The following is a 20,889-nucleotide window of genomic DNA, read 5'->3' as shown; positions in this document are numbered from 1 at the left end:
ACAAGCTGCCTTATCAATTAGATCTCATAACTCTAGAAGACACACTGAAAAAAGGGTTGTGGACAATTACACAATTTACTTTTGTTGAGTATTTGTTGTCCCTTTTATTTATTTGACACAAAATGACACATAGTGTGTTAAAAGCAGAACACAAACAAATGTGTTAACGTCCTTTTTTTGAGGTGCACAATATAAGATTACAGTACAGAATTTCACAAACACCTGTGTAATTGTTTGACTCTTTATTTGACAAAGAGGAATATGTGAAAAAGGCCAGATTAATGTACTGTATGGTAAATTCAACATACCTGCAACAAGCATAATTAAACGACTTAGAAATAAAGCCGAATCCATTACGTGCTTCAGAGGAAAATCTATTTCATTACAGTAATTCATCTGAAAACCACGCCACCCAACACTGAATACATCTGCGCTGGAATACAAACAGAAAAGAGGAAATATTTGATTTCATGGTTCTGATAAGTGAATCTCTTCTCATATTTGACATTTTGAGATTAGCAAAAGTAGCCTCAAACTTTTTTTACATTTTAAATCTAAAAACAATACAAAACTAACAAAAAGATTCCCTACTGTCAACATGAGATGTGTCATTGAGCGCAACGCTTTAACAAATGAAACTCTTGCTTTTTAAATGCAGTGATACTGATGTGAAGTAACCTTAAACTGAGGAAAATAAAAAACAACACCATTCTGAACATATTCTTAACAAGATTCCCTTCATCCAGAGTGAGATCCAAACCAGCATCATCATCATCTTCATCAATCATGAGAGTCATGTGATGGGCTGAGGGCCTCGGAGACGATGCGCTCCCTGAACACGTCTGCAGGAAGAGAGTAATTAAAAGAGTAACAGAAGAGAACCGTATGATTTCCAGAGCAACTCTCCCATGAGACGCTTTTAAAAATAATAAGACGCAACTCCCACATGACACACCATCATCTCAACCCTGCTCCACATTCAAAACAACACACGCGTGACTCACAGGTGTGTTTTTCTCTCTTCACAGCGGAGATGAACATCAAGTCAATCAGGATCAATAAACCTTAAGATGATCAAAGCTAAACACTGGAAACTTGAATTGAGTAATGCGTTTACATGCAAAATCTCATCATTCACAATTCAATGTGTTTGACCAAACTCTTCTCAAATAAAACATTTACCTATGAAAATAGAAAGCAGTAAAGACACCACATCACTGCATGTCCCTTTTAGATTAACATTGCAGATACTTTGACCTATTTTCATCATCTTCACACTTTACAGCAATGCCACAAAAATAAAAATGTTTGGTTCCACAAATAACCATTCAGTCAAAGGTTCTTTAAAAAATGGTTCCTTTTAATCATCTGAAGAACCTTTTTTTCGCTTTCTTCGGATGTTAAAGGTGCTTTATGGAAATATTTGGACAAAAAGGTTTTTTTCTATGGCATCAAAGAACCTTTTGAAGCGCCTTTGTTTTTAAGATTTTCATACAAACGTTTCAGAAACTTTTCTGACGAGAAGTGTTTGAGGGGAAAACTTTATTGTTTTTATTTAACATTCATTTCAAAAGCAATTCAACACAAAATGTGACTACAAAATAGAAAAATCCAACTCCTGTCACATGAAACATTTGTGAGCCTTTCCATCCTTCAATAACAAACAAATGTCAGAAATACTGAAATCTATATAATAATAATAATGTCATCAAACAACAACCAGTGACTCTTTATGTGCTAAATCTACTGGGGCGAAAAAAACAACATTCAACTGTGCCCAGTTATTAGACTTGTAAACATTTTGTAAGAAATAAATTGAATCTAAAGTTAGAAAATGGTTTTAGTGTTCTGGTAATGTTTCATATGCAACATTCAAATACGATAAAGTGCTAATAAACAAACCTTAAGAGTCCATTGAAACCCACAACACAAGTCAAATGATTCTGTGATAATGGCAAACAGGGTTTCTGGATTCTGTTTCCATCTGATTCTGTAACACTGTGTCTGTGGGTTCATCTCACTAAACTTCATTAAGTTCAACATTCAAGTGGCTTCTGTAGTGCTTTAAACTCAAATGAACAGCCGAAGACCTCTGAACCTCAAACCTGACAAAACCTCAATATCTCAAAATTCAAATAAATACCGCAAACACTTGTGTTAGTAACTTTGTACCAGTGCTAAAGTGAAATAAACAAGGCAAAGGATGTTTTCTCGCTGTCGCTTTTGATTTCAGTGTCTGAAGATTCAGTCAGGTTTTCCATCTAAACAACTTTCCCGTTTTCTCTTGCCTGCATGGAAGAAAGAAAGACATTTAAATGAATCAATCATTCATCTCAGTAGGGTTAGTTGAGCTTTGTCCTTTACATCTTTTACCATGGTTCGTCAGTTTTACAGTATCAACTAAACATTACCATTACGCTTTCATTTAATCAAATAAATGTATTTCAAATAAAGTGTGTAAAGAGATATCAGTGTGAATTTTAGCTTTTCTTTACCCTACACCTATGAATAAAGATCACGTGATCAGATTAAATCTAATGTTCTACCTGCAGATCCTCTGATCATTATACAGAAACATGTTAAAAGCGATGCAGGAGTGTTTCAGTGCTGTACAGTAAGTGTGCTGTGTACATTAGAGGATGAACTGCAAGTCAAATCATGACAGACTAAACTAAAGCCACACACTGAAGCTCTAATGCACAACACTTACTGCAGTGTAGCAATCCACCTGCATATCAGCCACATGCAACACACGCAACTCACTCACTCACACACACACACGCAAAACAAAACACGCAACACGCGCAAAACACACACACAACACGCATACAACACACGCAAAACACACACACACACACAACACGCATACAACACGCGCAAAACACACACACACGCGCAAAACACACACACAACACGCATACAACACGTGTACAACACGCGCAAAACACACACACAACATGCATACAACACGCGTACAACACGCGCAAAACACTCATACAACACACATACAACACGCATACAACACACGCACAACACGCGCAAAACACACACACCACGCATACAACACGCGTACAACACGCGCAAAACACACACACAACACGCGTACAACACGCGCAAAACACACACACAACACGCGTACAACACACGCAAAACACACACACACACACAACACAAATACAACACGCAAACAACACGTGCAAAACACACACACAACACGCATAGAACACGAGTACTACACGCGCAAAACACACAAACACAACACGCATACAACACGCGCAAAACACACACACAACACGAATACAACACGCATACAACACCCGCAAAACACAAACACAACACGCATACAACACGTGTACAATACACGCACAACACGCGCAAAACACACACACACACACAACACGCATACAACACGCGTACAACACACGCAAAACACACACACAACACGCATACAACACGCGCAAAACACACACACACGCAAGACGCATACAACACGCATATAACACAAGTACAACACGCGTACAACACGCGCAAAACACACACACAACATGCATACAACACGCGTACAACACGCGCAAAACACACATACAACACGCATACAACACGCGTACAACACACGCAAAACACACACACAACACAAATACAACACGCATACAACACGCCCAAAACACACACACAACACGCGTACAACACGCGCACAACACACACACAACACGCGCAAAACACACACACAACACGCGTACAACACACGCAAAACACACACACACACAACACAAATACAACACGCAAACAACACGTGCAAAACACACACACAACACGCGTACAACACGCGTACAACACACGCAAAACACACACACACACAACACAAATACAACACGCAAACAACACACGCAAAACACACACACACACAACACAAATACAACACGCAAACAACACGTGCAAAACACACACACAACACGCATAGAACACGCGTACAGCACGCGTACAACACGCGCAAAACACACACACACACGCATACAACACGCATAAAACACGCGCAAAACACACATACACAGAACACGAATACAACACGCATACAACACGCGCAAAACACGCACACAACACGCGTACAACACGTGCAAAACACACACACAACACGCATAGAACACGCATAGAACACGCGTACAACACGCGTTCCACACGCTTACAACACGCGTAAAACACACACACACACACACACACACACAACACGCATACAACACGCGTACAACACGCACAAAACACACAACACGCATACAACACGCATAAAACACGCGCAAAACACACACACACAGAACACGAATACAACACGCATACAACACGCGCAAAACACGCACACAACACGCATACAACACGCGTACAACACGTGCAAAACACACACACAACACGCATAGAACACGCATAGAACACGCGTACAACACGCGTACAACACGCGTTCCACACGCTTACAAAACGCGTAAAACACACACACACAACACGCGTACAACACGCGTACAACACGCACAAAACACACACACAACACGCATACAACACACGTACAACACGCATACAACACACGCAAAACACACACACAACACACATACAACACGCATACAACCTGCGTACAACACGCGTACAACACGCGCAAAACACACACACAACACACATACAACACGCGCAAAACACACACACAACACGCATACAACACCCGCAAAACACACACACAACACGCACACACACATACAACACGCATACAACCTGCGTACAACACGCGCAAAACACACACACAAACACAACACGCAAACAACACGCATACAACACACGCAAAACACACCCACAACACGCATACAACACGCATACAACACCCGCAAAACACACACACAACACGCGTACAATACACGCACAACACGCGCAAAACACACACACACAACACGCGTACAACACGCGCAAAACACACACACACACAAAACGCATACAACACGCATACAACACGCGCAAAACACACACACACACACACAAAACGCATACAACACGCTTACAACAGGCACAAAACACACACAACACGCATACAACACGCGCAAAACACACACACAAAACATATACAACACGCGTACAACACGCACAAAACACACACAACACGCATACAACACGTGCAAAACACACACACACACACACACACAAAACGCATACAACACGCATATAACACACGTACAACATGCGTACAACACGCGCAAAACACACACACAACACGCACACAACACACACGCGCAACACACAAAACACATGCACCACACATGCAACACACACACAACACATGTAACACACACACACACGCACAAACCAGACAGACAAACACACAAGTCCAGATTCACACAAACACACAATCTGAGGCAAACCAGTGTCCAGATATACTAACGTACACATGCCCACCAGATTCACACAAATTCTTATCACATACACACAAACACAAAGTACATAGACTTGAGCATGCACAAACACATACACATATACACACACACACACTTCCGCATGCTTGCAAACACACACTTCCGCATGCGGACAGACGGACCCAGAGTCTTATCACACACACACACACACTTACCATACCAGCAGTGGAGCTGCTGTCAGAAAGAGAATCCCCGGACTCCAGATTCAGTACACACAGACTGGACTCCATCCCTTCTTCTGTAAACACACACACCTTTAAACAACATGCATTTCATGCTCAATCTGTCCTTTCAGTTCTAATCCAAACATTTCCTGTTATTTGTATTGATTTGGTTTACAGTAACTGTGGTTCAGTCTTGCTCATGTGAAGAGAGACAATCATGACACGTACATACATGTGTAAATGATACTGACACTGAACTGAAAGTGTTATAGAGGTTGTTATTTCCTGTGAAGGTATTATAATCACTCATGGGTTTACATGTGAGAGTGAATCATGTGATGTCATACCACAGCAGGTCCTGTTGAGCTCCAGAGGTGGAGTCTGAACATCTCCATGTACTGAACACGACGCTCCTCTAGATCCTTCATGTATCACACTCACTTCTGAGAGATTCTTCTCCTCTTCTTCCTCCATCTCTGCACCCGTGAGGGTCTCGTCTGACATCTCTTTAGCTTCAGTGAGACGCTCGCTGACATCCTGGTGTTGTGCGGTTTGTTTTCCTTCAGATCCGTTCTGAACCCGTGAGCCGCCGTCTGAGATCTCATGATGCACCTCGACAAGCTCTTCAGAGAAACGAACCTTCTTCTCTGTGGTCTTCAGTCCGGACGTCTCAGGCACTTCTGTGGAAATACGTCCGTTCTCCCCGTCAGACTTCACATCACCGCTGGCGTTCTCGGGTTTGAACAGCACTTCAGACACATGCGGCTTTGAGTTTGGAGCGTCATCTTGTTTTTGGGAATTGATGTTTTTCTCCTCAGAAGAACACAGAGCGTCTAGTTCCTCCAAGAAGGCCTGCAGACCGTCCTCTGGATAAATCTTCAGAAACCAGTCAAATGACATCAAACAGACATTCATTCCAGAAATACAAATGTGTTTACTCATTCAGATTATTCCCATGTGATGGCGAATTTCTCTTTTAACTTTAAAGCTGAGATTTGATTTGTACCTGTTCAAGTCCCTCGTGCTCTTTAGCGTCCCATCTGAGAGAGAGAAAAAACTCATTATCCACAAGTTTCTGGAGGCGCTACTGTAAAAATGAAACTTCCGGTGAAGCGGCGGTAGCAGTGTATTCAGCGTTGAACAACTTATTCTGAAGACAGAAAATGAGACTGATTCATATTTTGAATTGTAATACTGTTGGTTTCATTTGGGAATCTATTCAAAAATCATTGGGAAACTGATGAGCAACACCTGCTGTTCAGGGCCGCACGTCACCAGGCCAAGCTTATTCCACGTCTTCAGAAACACACACACATCTGACTGCACAGTAACTTTAAAATGTGGAGCGCTAATCGCAAGCAAATAGATAACCAACATTAAACATCCCGGACTGAAAGTTTAAATAGATTGATATCCTCATCAACAAACTGTATGGTCTTCAATAACAACACGAGACTGTATTTTACTTAAACATATACACGCACGCACACACACAACATATACACACACCATCTTCCTTTACGAAACATTTGCTTATGCACTATAATAACTATATGATTTGTTTATGGTGTGATAAAAATGAGTTTGATGGATATGAGTTAATGAGTTGTTTGGGTATAACTGCAGTTATGTTGTGTTTCTCATGAGGATCTCACCGTCGGGCTCGGCCCGTCAGACGCTCTTTACCCTTGGCTTTACTGCTCACCACTGGACGACTCTTCCTCTCTCGCGCTTGATGACCACAGAGAGAAGACACAAACAAACGTTATGAGCGTGTCTGACTGATAAAACTATTGATTATTGGTTTATAATAAACAGACAAATGTGAACAAATAATTGAAATGCAGAATATTGGTCATTAAAGAAAAGACTCATTTAGTTTGATGTTATGACATCACAAGCTGACACGAGACATCAGTGTCTTTCATCTCAAAATAATAAAATGATTAATTTATTTGTATTAAAAACAAATAAAAAGGATTACAGTGAAATATAAAGTCCACGTCACTTTATTAAACGTTTCCAGCGCGTCTGATAAAGAGGTTTTCCTCACCTCTGGATTCTTCTGTTCTCAGATTTCTTCTTCTGCCGTTTCTGTTTCCTAGCAATCAAACACGATAAACTCTCACGAGCTGTTGTCAAACAGCAGAATGAACAAAAAACTAATAATGAAGTGTCTTCTGCTCACCGGTGTTGTGTGCGTCTCTGTCTGGTCCTTCATCCGGTTTGTCAGAATACCTGCAGATGTGTGAAATGTGTTTAAAACACACAACAATCCTACACAATAACCGTCCCTAACAACATCACGAACACTCCAGCAGGTCACATCAGCATCAAACTCATGTTTGGATGTTTAGTGCTGGTCTAAACTGGTTCTTCTTTATGTAGTTTTTACTTTTCTGATAAACCTGCTTAACTGAGAAAGGTGTCTTGGTCTTTTAAAAAATACATAGAAACTGTTGAATGGACAAATGTCTGAGACAATCACATGCTTTTCTTGTTCAGCGTCTCTCAGTCCAGACATTTGTCTATTCAACAGTTTCTGTGTTTTTTGTCTCCAGATAAACTAAACTGAAGGTTCACACAGGGATGAGAGTGCCCAGCGCTCATCTCTCTTCCATCTCCCACAAAACATTTGGGTTGACGCGTCCTGGACAATCTCTGGTGCTCACAAACCAGCCAAATAAGGCAAGGCATTTAAACCACCCTAAAAATATCCCACAGTGCTCACAGGGGAGGGTCATTTATTCCTGAAGAAAGCACCTCACTGACCCTGGTTAACATCTGGACTGAAGTCATGTTTGTTGGACAGTTGGTCCAGATCTATAGGGACGACCTCAATAGAAAGAATAACACAAAACACAAAAAATGCACAAGAAATATAGAAGTATTTATGGGGAAATATCCACACGCACGTGCTAAAACAGCTTAGTCAAAGTAAATGATCGATTTTACTGTCACAAGATTGTAAACGTGAAAAACGTACAGACACAGAAAGTCTTCAGCGTGACTGAGGTCTAGAAAGAATTGAATATGTTAGTTACAGATAAAACAACTCTGATGGCTTCAGGATGTCTACGAGAACAAAATGAAAAAGAATGAATCATCCATTAAGATTGAAGCAGCTCAATGTTCACGTCCCTAAAGATAAAACCCAAACGGACAGTGACGTGGCTTACATCAGATCGGGCTTCTCCACGTCCCAGGCTCTCCTCCACTGGCCTTTAGAGTTTCTGTGTCGGGCCACGCGCTCTCTGTCGATCTCCTCTCGCTCCTTCTTCCAGCGCTGGTACTCCGTCTGCTCTTCTCTGGACGTGAGGATCATATCTGTGACTCCCAGCGGCTGTGAGACCTTCAAGAGAAGACAATGAGGGACTCGAAGCTTTTGGAGAAAGATCATGAACGTGATCTCGGCCAACACCTACAGTACAGCTGTGTTCACCCCGATGGACAACAGAAGAACAGAGGTCATTTAAAAATGAGTCTAATTGTATAATACGAATCAGTCAATGATGATGGTGGAAAACTATTTTAGGTTAAGAACTGTAATGAATTAAAAGCGTAGAAACAGATGGACAGAGATCACTGACATCTTAACACAATATGTTTCATCTCCGTGAGACGGATAATAAAAGACTTTAAGGATGATTTTCTTTCTATTTAATAGGATAGCGCATCTTGAGTTGGATGAAATCTAGTGTGTTGTACCTGATCACACTGTGACTCTTCACATCTGCTCTTAACATCCTGTTTATCTGTGTCCTCCTACACACAGAGAGAGAGAGACTTGTTAATCTTGCCGTAAAATATTGTCATTTCATATTTGAAAAATCAGCAAAACAGTTTAAATTAAAAACAAAAACTGGAAAAAATCAGATATGCAAGAACGACAAAAACTGGTTGGATCATGTCTGTCAAACCATCCGCAAAAAACTGAGAACACTGTCAAACCAGAAACACAGAGATCCAAATAATGCAGAGATTCCACATCTTTACTGTGAAACAACAATACAAACAATACAAAAACAAACATTCAAATCCAACGGGTTATTTTGAAACCAATTGAATGTGATTATGAGTGAAGGACATCTGGAGTCAAGGTTTGATAACACCAATCTTTAACAACCCCATCAACTATAGAGGCGTCTGTGTGAGTATTAACCTGGGACATGATTCTGTAGTTGAATCTTCATCACCTCATACGATGTCCTGAACAGAAGTCAAATAGGATTCTTCATATTTACACGCTTCATACTAGAAAAACATGTTAACCAAGATAAAGGTCAAATATATGAATGTTTTAATGACTTTAAAAAAGCTTTTGACTCAATTTGGCACCTAACAGAAGGCAGAAAATACACTGATATACGTACAATGTATGGAAAACTCAAGTCCATACACCGGACGTCTGAAAGTCTGTCAGACGATGAGAAACTGGCTTTTTGTATAACATTTTGGCAATATTAACAAACGCATTCATGCAAATAAAGCACCTTTAAACTGAATTGAGAGACAGACGTAGAGAGAGAGAGGACTATAATGGAGTGGTTCAGAGATGAAGGGTTTTTTGTAGGCTAACCCGGACGTAAGCACAACGCTGGTTCCCTCGACCGAAAGCCTGTACGTTTTCCCCCGTAGACCTTACACGTTTTGTCTATCAAGATCATCTTTACAGTTCAACACAACATTTGTTATTTTTGTAGCCGAAATACAATCAGCAGAAGTAAAAAGCGAACACGATGCTATAAACAGATTACACTTAAGGTCGCTCGATGTCAACGTCATCACTACCAAGCCTCCGACGACTCTTTCAAACTTTATTTAAAATGTGTTTCTAGGGGTAGGATAAAATATCAAACAATGCAATTAAAGAAGGAGAAGTTGATGGGAATTGATGGGCCTTCCCTGTCTCAGGGATTATTATTATGATGCCCAAATTAGACCTTTAATCTGTTTATGCTCACCCATTTACTCGGCTGGATGGAAAGATGTTGAAAGGACTACTATGAAAAATATACCCATTATGGCCCTTTGAAATGACAAGAAACTACAAATGAATACCAATATAATTGAAGATGTTATGTATGAGTCTCTTCTGAACTCCTGGAATAGAATAATGCAAATATGCAACTTAAAAGAATTGTCTCGAATTTTAAGGTGGTGCACGTATGATTCTGACTTCAGACCAAATACCCTTGATGGAAGATTTAAGGGTTGGGTCTGAAAAGGAATTACAACCCATTACTCTCTTATGCACAAGGGAACTTTTATGAGTTTCGAATCCTTACAGAACAAATATGGTTCGGGTCAAGACGATTTCTATAGATACTTACAGGTTAGGCATTATTCTGATCAAAATATAAAATAGCATTGGAAAAATGCAACTTGGGGTTCCTACAGACTTTCTTAGCATTAACTATGTCAATTTAGTTTGTAAGTAATACAAAGCCATTCAGGAAAACAAGAAACCAAACACAGAGTACATTAAGAGGAGATGGGAAATGGAAGATAATATTACAATTTCAAATAAAAGGTGGGTGAATATATGTACAATGGAGTACTACTGGCTCGAATACCTGCCGAGAGTTCTGTTGGAAGAATATTATCAGGTTTTTTAATCACACCTATTCAAAAGAGACACCAGGGTAGTGCAGATGCATGCTGGAGGCTCTGTGGGTTCTCAGGTGCCAATCATTACCACATTTTCTGGGACTGCCTATTGTTAAGACCTCTTGGTCACAAATATGTGCTCATATTAATCATACATTTGGTAGTAAAATACCTTGCAACTTTGAGAATGTTTATTTGGGCAACGTTGATGTCAACAACTGGAGAAATAAAGACAAGAGGCTGCTTTGGACATTACTGGCAGCGAGTAAGAAAACCATGACCAGGAAATGGTTAAAGCCGGACCTCCCGAACATCGAAGAGTGGATCAACATAACCCAAGATATCTTCAGTATGGAAAAACTTTCATTTACTCTCAGGTCTCAAAGAGACATGTTTTACATAATCTGGACAAAATGGTCCGAGTATGTCAAGCCCATAAGGTCAGACTTTGTATGAATGTTATAGTTTTACGTTGGAAAAAACTAAACAAAACATTTTCTGTATGGTTGCTCTTCCCACAACTGTTCAAAATAAAAAAGGCTAAAAAGAATAATATAAAATAATAATCTTATTTTCTGGTAAGTAACTGCTCCGTGAATGAATCCGCATCTACGTTTTAAGAGATTTGTGTCCATGTAGCATTATTTGTAAGCTTTATATGCGCGATGACGTCTAACGTCGCTTTCAGCAACCTCATTTAAATATTTTAAACGCTTTTCACTAAGCAGTTTTACAGGAGACAATAAGAAAAACAGAAAAACACAGAAATGGTCAAACACAGTACAATGCATGGTGTTTGTAGAACAAATAAGATAATTCTAATAAAGCAATGTTAACGCAATTTACTTTACCTTTAAGCTTATCTAATGTCAGCAGTCTCCTGGTGAGCAAGCCAACACAACCCAAACTCTAATGATAAATAAATGGAGAAGAAAATCTAAGCAGAAACCAGACTCAGCCGGGAGGACCAGTTTTCCTCTGACACGTCACAGCTGCACTCAGAGACTTGGATTAAAGTTACTCAGCAACTGGTTAGCAACCGCCATTTTAAAGACACAATAAAGGTTTAAAAATCACGAGAGGTGTGTTTTATGTCATAGATTAAGGCCCAATCCCAATTCTATTTTACACCCCTTCAGTCCGGGCGGTGAATCTGAGGGCGAACGCAAACAGACAACCCGGTCTGTTCGCCACACTGGTTGGAGGCGCGGAGCGTGTTCTGCTTCCCCCGGTCCCTGATTGCATTCTGGAGACAGCTATGGTAACTTAACTTTTTTGCAGTTGTGTATGTTGTGGTTCTATCGTGCAACCAGTAAAGAGTTATGTTAGTAAAATTGAGCGACTTTTTATAACCGTTTCAAGTATTCAAGACAAAAAACTGAACACGACATTAAATTTAACATAAACAAGATGATTATTTGTTGTTTAAATCCTTATTAGAGATTAAGTAAAGGCCTACATTATACTCGCATGAGCAGCGATGTTGGAAAATTGAATACCCCTTCGTTTGAAGTGAGGTCCTGAAAAATCTTCATCCTTACCCCTACCCCTCCAATCAAAAAAGAATCATCGAGACATCCCTTCCCCTTCACGTGAACACGCTAAACAAATGGGCAGGGGAAAGTGTAGCCATGCACCAAAAACCCATTAAAAAAACACATATACTTAAGGGCGATGGAACCGGAAGTCTTAAAATGCAAACTCACTTGCAGGGTTTGCATACAAAAATACGTCATCTGTGGTACTCAATTGTGGAATCATCTATCTCAGAAAAGCCCACCTCTCCATGGCATGTAAACACAAAATAAGATGAGATTGGCTGCTTTGTGTGTCTGTGTAAGTGGGCGGAGCTTGGCAAGACCAGTCACAGGTCATGACACTTATAAAAAGAATATAATTTACACAGGCAAAACAAAAACATAGAGATATTTTGAGCAAGAACAACTAATACATCGTTGAGTGAAAAAACACAAACTCACAAGGGAATAAACCAAACTGTAGCGATACTGCCCTCGTGTGGACAAACAGAAGAAGTACATCTGCTTTATATCACTGCTGCTGTCTGGACTTCTGCAACTACAACATGATTCTCTATCAGAAGAGCTTAAAAGCTTCTCACTTCTGCATCTGTCACTTTTTATATTGAATTAATCACGGCTGCTCATAGAAAACAAATATCACATTCAGTCTGACATCATTAGACATTCATACACACCTACAATCAGATCTTATACATTAAAGCCGTCACAGATTTCATTCTCAATCCTATTCTGTCCGTAGAGAGAACGTGAACACTTAGACAGATGATTATTTCCAGGTTGTGTGAAATGCACTCATTCTCATATACCATGAACAAAACTAAGTGTATGAAACAACACAGACATCATTAAATACAAGTTCTAGAAACATGGATCACATTTTCTTTTTTGCCGAGACATGAAAATAGTGCAAAAACATGCAAAGAACCACAGCAGTGACACAAAACACACACACAACGTCCAATCAGCTGCATAATAAACCCATTCAGAAGAAAGGTTAATGACCTTAAATCATACGGCTCATTATGACCTCTGACAGAGAGAGAGAATAAATTGGTAAATGAGGGTAATTACAGTAGGCAGACTTATTTGTGTGTTTCTCATCTCTGACGTCTCTCCCGATGCTCACAGACAGAGAAACACAGGACAAATGTCTTACTGGAAACGAGGACATACACAACAACAGCACCGTCCTAGGTTTCCAGACTCTACAGTCATCTCTAACATTTCCCTGCGGTCTGCAACATAGACGACACCCTGATGCATTATGGGATATCATATACAGGAGGATATCTCGGTTCTGACTCTTCGTCCTCTTATACATTACACAAACCACACAAAACCACCACAAACCCTCCTCGAAAAACTGCTTTAAAACATTCTCAAACGCCAGCCTGCTTTTATTCTGCACCATTCTCCAGTCTACACTACAACCACAAAAATCTGTTCATCAAAATGTCCTTTTCCTCTTATTATCACGTTTATATCATCAGCGCATTCTGTCCTCATGTAAGCGTGCATGCGAATCAGACAAAAGCACAGAAGACAGAGACTCGGCTGGTCGTGTCTGACACACAATAGGGTGTATTGTGTAGAGCTTGACTTGTCGTGTCTGTCAGACATCAGTGGACAGACGGTTCAACCCCGCCGGGTGTAAAACACGCCCCAAAATTCCCACACAGCAATGTGAATACACCACAACAATCATGGCTTAGTTCAGCTTGCTCAAGTTGATCAAGTCAAACTAAATGTTTGTGTATAACACGTTTTTCCAAAGAATCAATTATTTACATATTCTGAAGACAATGCAACTGATATGAGACAACGTTAGGATGGTTTCTAGGGCATTGCTATGTGGTTGCTAAGGTGATAATCTGGTCTCTCAATGTGTCTCGGGTCCTCGTTGAATGCAGCAAGTTTGATTGTTGAATTTAAGTATCATGATTTGAGTTATTTGTTCTATTTTGAAGTCATGTGTGGCTTTTGTCATTGTCAGGCTTGTGATTGGTTGTTGCCTGGACGTCAGACGTGTGAAATCTGCAAGAAGAGCTAAAGAGACGGAAACTCGTGCAAAAAGTCTCGATGAATATTCGCAGCGGTTCTGCTGAGGTCTATATGATCAGGGGAGGCGTGACCCGTCCCGTCTGACATCTATTTAAAGCCTGGAGACTTGAGAAGAGATGAGGAGACAGTGACACACAGCACAGGAATGCTGAATGGCATCATGGGAACACAGACAGCCGTGTGCATCTGAGCACCTAAAACAATTTGTTTACATCCAAGCCAGGCTGAGTAAATCGGCTAATAACTGTGTCAACGCCTGAGAACAGAAGACAGTGTACCGTTTCCAAAATGTGAAGCTCATACTGACATTTTTTAGATCAAATCAATAATTTATGATAAAAAGAAACACAGAACACAAAGAAGATTGTTTCAAAACAACAGCATGACGTTCATCGCAAGAACTTTACTCGCCTTTATTTCCACGATTCTCTTTGTGGACGGAGGTCGTTTGACTCGTGCGCTGGTGTCCGCCGTGTCCTGCTCCTCCTCAGCACCTGGTTTAACCCTCGCTGGACTCACAGGACGGTTTCTGTCCTTTCTTTCACCAAACAACCTCTTACCCTGAAACAATATCCCAGACAGAGACAAACAGACTCATCTAGACTGACACAGACAGATTCATCCAGACTGATACGTGAGACAGATTCATTGAGTCTTGCCTTGATGTTTCTCGGCGTTGTGACGAGCAGCTGTCTTCTCTTTCCTCTCCCGACACTGAGGTTGGATCTGGATTCACAGGGATCCTTCTCCGGATCTGATCTGGTGTTTGACTCTTTCTGTCCAGACTTCTTGGTCACCACACGCTGCTCCTGAAGCAGCACACATTAACCAAGAAATGAAACCTGCACATTTCATTCAGCATGCTGAAAACAATCAGCCAAAAAAGAAAACTGTCACTATTCACTGCAAGCCTGATTTTATTTTCCTTATCAACTGCATGTAGCATGTCGACTTTTCAGCAGGTTCATTTCTGATGACATCATCACTGTACAGTAGGAGACTCTAGTGTTTGCATGGAGTAAATCAAGTGGCTCACATTAGATGATCTGTTGAGGGTGATGGTGAGATCATCAGGTTTTCCCTTCCTGCCGTGTAATGACATGCCTTCCTGCTCCGCCCGCTTCTTGTCCTCTTCCACCTCCTGAAAAAACACATTATATGACCATTACTAACACAGAGACCAGATTAAACCAGCACAGGCCAGCGTGAACCAGCAGAGGCCAGTCTACACCAGCACAGGGTAGCCTAAACCAGCTCAGGCCAGTCTACACTTGTGCAGGCCTGAATAAACCAGAGCAGTCCCGATTAAACCAGCTCAGGCCATTCTACAGCAGGCATGAAAAAACCAGAGCAGTCCCGATTAAACCAGCTCAGGCCGGTCTACACTTGTGCAGGCATGAATAAACCAGAGCAGTCCCGATTAAACCAGCTCAGGCCATTCTACAGCAGGCATGAATAAACCAGAGCAGTCCCGATTAAACCAGCTCAGGCCGGTCTACACTTGTGCAGGCCTGAATAAACCAGAGCAGTCCCGATTAAACCAGCTCAGGCCATTCTACAGCAGGCATGAATAAACCAGAGCAGTCCCGATTAAACCAGCTCAGGCCAGTCTACACTTGTGCAGGCATGAATAAACCAGAGCAGTCCCGATTAAACCAGCTCAGGCGATTCTACAGCAGGCATGAATAAACCAGCTCAGGCCATTCTACAGCAGGCATGAATAAACCAGAGCAGTCCAGATTAAACCAGCTCAGGCCAGTCTACACTTGTGCAGGCCTGAATAAACCAGAGCAGTCCCGATTAAACCAGCTCAGGCCATTCTACAGCAGGCATGAATAAACCAGAGCAGTCCCGATTAAACCAGCTCAGGCCATTCTACAGCAGGCATGAATAAACCAGAGCAGTCCCGATTAAACCAGCTCAGGCCATTCTACAGCAGGCCCGAATAAACCAGAGCAGTCCCGATTAAACCAGCTGAGGCCATTCTACAGCAGGCATGAATAAACCAGAGCAGTCCCGATTAAACCAGCTCAGGCCATTCTACAGCAGGCATGAATAAACCAGAGCAGTCCCGATTAAACCAGCTCAGGCCGGTCTACACTTGTGCAGGCCTGAATAAACCAGAGCAGTCCCGATTAAACCAGCTCAGGCCATTCTACAGCAGGCATGAATAAACCAGCTCAGGCCATTCTACAGCAGGCATGAATAAACCAGAGCAGTCCCGATTAAACCAGCTCAGGCCAGTCTACACTTGTGCAGGCATGAATAAACCAGAGCAGTCTCGATTAAACCAGCTCAGGCCATTCTACAGCAGGCATGAATAAACCAGAGCAGTCCCGATTAAACCAGCTCAGGCCATTCTACAGCAGGCATGAATAAACCAGAGCAGTCCCGATTAAACCAGCTCAGGCCGGTCTACACTTGTGCAGGCCTGAATAAACCAGAGCAGTCCCGATTAAACCAGCTCAGGCCATTCTACAGCAGGCATGAATAAACCAGCTCAGGCCATTCTACAGCAGGCATGAATAAACCAGAGCAGTCCCGATTAAACCAGCTCAGGCCAGTCTACACTTGTGCAGGCATGAATAAACCAGAGCAGTCTCGATTAAACCAGCTCAGGCCATTCTACAGCAGGCATGAATAAACCAGAGCAGTCCCGATTAAACCAGCTCAGGCCATTCTACAGCAGGCATGAATAAACCAGCTCAGGCCATTCTACAGCAGGCATGAATAAACCAGAGCAGTCCCGATTAAACCAGCTCAGGCCAGTCTACACTTGTGCAGGCCTGAATAAACCAGAGCAGTCCCGATTAAACCAGCTCAGGCCATTCTACAGCAGGCATGAATAAACCAGAGCAGTCCCGATTAAACCAGCTCAGGCCATTCTACAGCAGGCATGAATAAACCAGAGCAGTCCCGATTAAACCAGCTCAGGCCGGTCTACACTTGTGCAGGCCTGAATAAACCAGAGCAGTCCCGATTAAACCAGCTCAGGCCATTCTACAGCAGGCATGAATAAACCAGAGCAGTCCCGATTAAACCAGCTCAGGCCAGTCTACACTTGTGCAGGCATGAATAAACCAGAGCAGTCCCGATTAAACCAGCTCAAGCCATTCTACAGCAGGCATGAATAAACCAGAGCAGTCCCGATTAAACCAGCTCAGGCCAGTCTACACTTGTGCAGGCATGAATAAACCAGAGCAGTCCCGATTAAACCAGCTCAGGCCATTCTACAGCAGGCATGAATAAACCAGAGCAGTCCCGATTAAACCAGCTCAAGCCATTCTACAGCAGGCATGAATAAACCAGAGCAGTCCCGATTAAACCAGCTCAGGCCATTCTACAGCAGGCATGAATAAACCAGAGCAGTCCCGATTAAACCAGCTCAGGCCAGTCTACACTTGTGCAGGCATGAATAAACCAGAGCAGTCCCGATTAAACCAGCTCAAGCCATTCTACAGCAGGCATGAATAAACCAGAGCAGTCCCGATTAAACCAGCTCAAGCCGGTCTACACTTGTGCAGGCAAGACTAAAAAGCGTCTGTGATGCGTCATTCTCACCTGATAGCGTTTCATAAGAACTTCATTTTTCTTGCGTAAAGCTTCAATTTTTTTGTCCAGCTCTGCGTCCTTCTGCATCTTCATCATCATCACGGTCGTCTCAGGCGGGCTCTGAGCACACAACACGTCATGAACATCACAAACAACAACACAATAATACAAACAATACAGTCCATCCTCAATAAAGCAAACATACTGAAACCAAGAGTTTAAATTGTATCATGTGTCACACAATGTTTGTGTTCTGATGTTGGTTAATGTTAAATTGCTTGATTACGAGATTTATTGTCTGCATTGTGTGTTTGTGTGTAGTTGTGCGACTGCTTCGACAGGTAACTTGCACCTCTGCACATTAAATCTGCAGATTTTACATCAGGCAGTGTGACGGAGTAAAGCTCTTGCTGACTCCAGATCAGTCGCAGCTCACTGAAACCAGCCTTTAAAGTCCCTGTGAACCGGAAGTTGTGATCGTTTTTACTTCCGCATTTGAAACAGAATATCTGATGAGAAACACAGTGGGCGTGGCTTTCGTCTTTCTCTGCGATTTGATTGGATGTTTAAAAACAGTCATTGTGTTTTGAAATGGAACTGACAGCAGAGCAGACACGATAATATTCATTTTAGCCGTGTCACATGACCCCTTTAAGATGGACAGTCATTACAGGAAGGAAGTGCATTTTCAGATGTTAACTTTAGATTATGAGGCCTCACAAATTTTAAAAAGAGAAAGACCCACATTGATAAACTATTTACAATAACCGCGAGATTTGTCATTTTAACTGGGACTTTAAGAAGCCAGCGGTACTCCAACATTTTACCATTTGAAAAGCTAACAAAGAACAGAGAGAGAAGAGAATACAGCGAGATGTGAATCTCTGATGAGACCTTTCTCCAGCACTACAGCCAGAATCAACACACAACACCTGCAATAAGGGTTAGGCCGAATGAAGGAATAATACCTTACAGAAGAATAAAATGTCAACCGTAAGAGATTTTTCTATTCAGTGTAAATAAGTAGTCGTGGTTAACTCGGCGCTCTGCAGATTGGACTTTATGATGGAAAAACATGTGAATTAATTCACCCATAACAAATGAACAAATCAAATACTCTTTTGACCTTCTTTCTCTCTCATCCGCAGTGCTCGTGCAGCTCATTCACATGTGTTTCAGAAGTCAGGTCGCTTTGTAAAGCTGTTAATAGTTTAATAAAGTTAATAGTTTAATAAAGAGAGCCAAGACGAAACTTGTGTTGATGATGCTCGCGACACAAGTGCGTTTAACATGATGCGCTGCTACTGAGAGACGCGTGTGGAGACGTTAAAGCCGTATGAACAGCTAACAAATACACTTTAAGATATCAATGAAAGAATTCAAATAAATCCAAGAAAAATATGATTCATTTCTTAACAAAACATCAAAACTGCAATTAACTTACATGCCTAGATGCAACTCGCATTACAAACAATCTTACTGACGAAAGCGCTTTAAAGGAATAGTTTGCACAAAAAATTCTGTCATTATTATTTACGCACCATCTTAAGATTTCAAACCTGCATGACTTTCTTTCTGTAGAACACAAAATAAGATATTTTGAAGAATGTTGGTAAAAGAAAACCAGTGGTCCCCATTGACTTCCATTGGTTAGGGATTTTGGTCACACGGGTTTAAAATGACACAAGATGAGTAAATGATGACCGAATTCTCATTGTGAAGGTGAATGATTTCTTTATCAAGAACATGAGCTTCATATTTCTGCAACACATCTATGACACATATTACTATAAAATCATTTACAGAAATGAATCTAATGCCTTATAAACAGGTCTGATTTGATCTCACTTTCGTATTTCAAAGGCAAATCAGATCAGATCAGACGCAGAAGATAAAGAGTCGGTCTGCTGATCCATTCAGTCCAGATCAGAACAATGACTCAACACTCATACAGCACAAACCCACAGAAACACTGCAGCGCTTCCATTCATTGACCCATTGACTATGGCGACCCGCCATCATCTATTTTGTTCCGCCAGACAACTATACAAAACCATTACGTTTTTAAAACCGATTTAAATTTAAGAGAATGAAGTCCACATCACTACTAAAACAATGATACAAATATTGTTGAATCCCTTTCAGAGTGAATTTAAACTTCGAGTGATTTGTGCATTAAAAATCTGTAAAACTGTACAGTTAAAGTTCCTCCAAACCTGCTGAACACAAAAATATTTGGAAAAATGTTAGCAACTGACATATCTGAGGTATCATTGACTATCATAGTAGGACAAATTAAAATGGTTGTCAAAGTTGCCCTAGAACAGTTTGCTTTCCTGAATTCCTCAAAATATCTTCTTTTGTGTTCGACAGAACAAAAACATCTATACAATCCTTCACTGTGGTAGTCAATGATGTCCCAGAACAATTGCTAACATATCCCCAAACATCCTTGTGAACAAAGAAATGTATGCAGGTTTGGAACAGCGAGTACATGATGACAGAATCTTTCTGGGTGAA

General features: G+C 41.3%; 1 protein-coding gene across 3 annotated transcripts in view; it reads right to left on the bottom strand.

Moving 5' to 3' along the window:
- Positions 1 to 228: 228 nt before the first annotated feature.
- The window catches only part of ccdc9b (coiled-coil domain containing 9B), a 28,062-nt gene continuing 7,401 nt past the window's right edge, over positions 229 to 20,889 (bottom strand). For 2 of the 3 annotated variants that reach the window (XM_079458887.1, XM_079458886.1), the window contains exons 3-15: positions 18,379 to 18,489; positions 15,854 to 15,958; positions 15,477 to 15,626; positions 15,229 to 15,378; positions 9,314 to 9,370; positions 8,785 to 8,957; positions 7,794 to 7,843; positions 7,659 to 7,706; positions 7,261 to 7,336; positions 6,612 to 6,645; positions 5,953 to 6,481; positions 5,597 to 5,679; positions 237 to 2,288 (exon numbers count right to left, since the gene is read on the bottom strand). In XM_079458887.1, coding sequence (XP_079315013.1) covers positions 2,262 to 2,288; positions 5,597 to 5,679; positions 5,953 to 6,481; positions 6,612 to 6,645; positions 7,261 to 7,336; positions 7,659 to 7,706; positions 7,794 to 7,843; positions 8,785 to 8,957; positions 9,314 to 9,370; positions 15,229 to 15,378; positions 15,477 to 15,626; positions 15,854 to 15,958; positions 18,379 to 18,468 — 1,572 coding nt within the window. In that variant the 5' untranslated portion in view covers positions 18,469 to 18,489 and the 3' untranslated portion in view covers positions 237 to 2,261. Of the gene's footprint in view, positions 2,289 to 5,596; positions 5,680 to 5,952; positions 6,482 to 6,611; positions 6,646 to 7,260; positions 7,337 to 7,658; positions 7,707 to 7,793; positions 7,844 to 8,784; positions 8,958 to 9,313; positions 9,371 to 15,228; positions 15,379 to 15,476; positions 15,627 to 15,853; positions 15,959 to 18,378; positions 18,490 to 20,889 lie in introns of all 3 variants that reach the window. The other variant, XM_079458885.1, reaches the window with a different exon arrangement.

The sequence above is a fragment of the Barbatula barbatula genome (genome assembly GCF_947034865.1).
Source record: "Barbatula barbatula genome assembly, chromosome: 6".
In the NCBI taxonomy this organism is placed as follows: Eukaryota; Metazoa; Chordata; class Actinopteri; order Cypriniformes; family Nemacheilidae; genus Barbatula; species Barbatula barbatula.
This window is presented reverse-complemented; position numbering and strand designations above follow the sequence as displayed.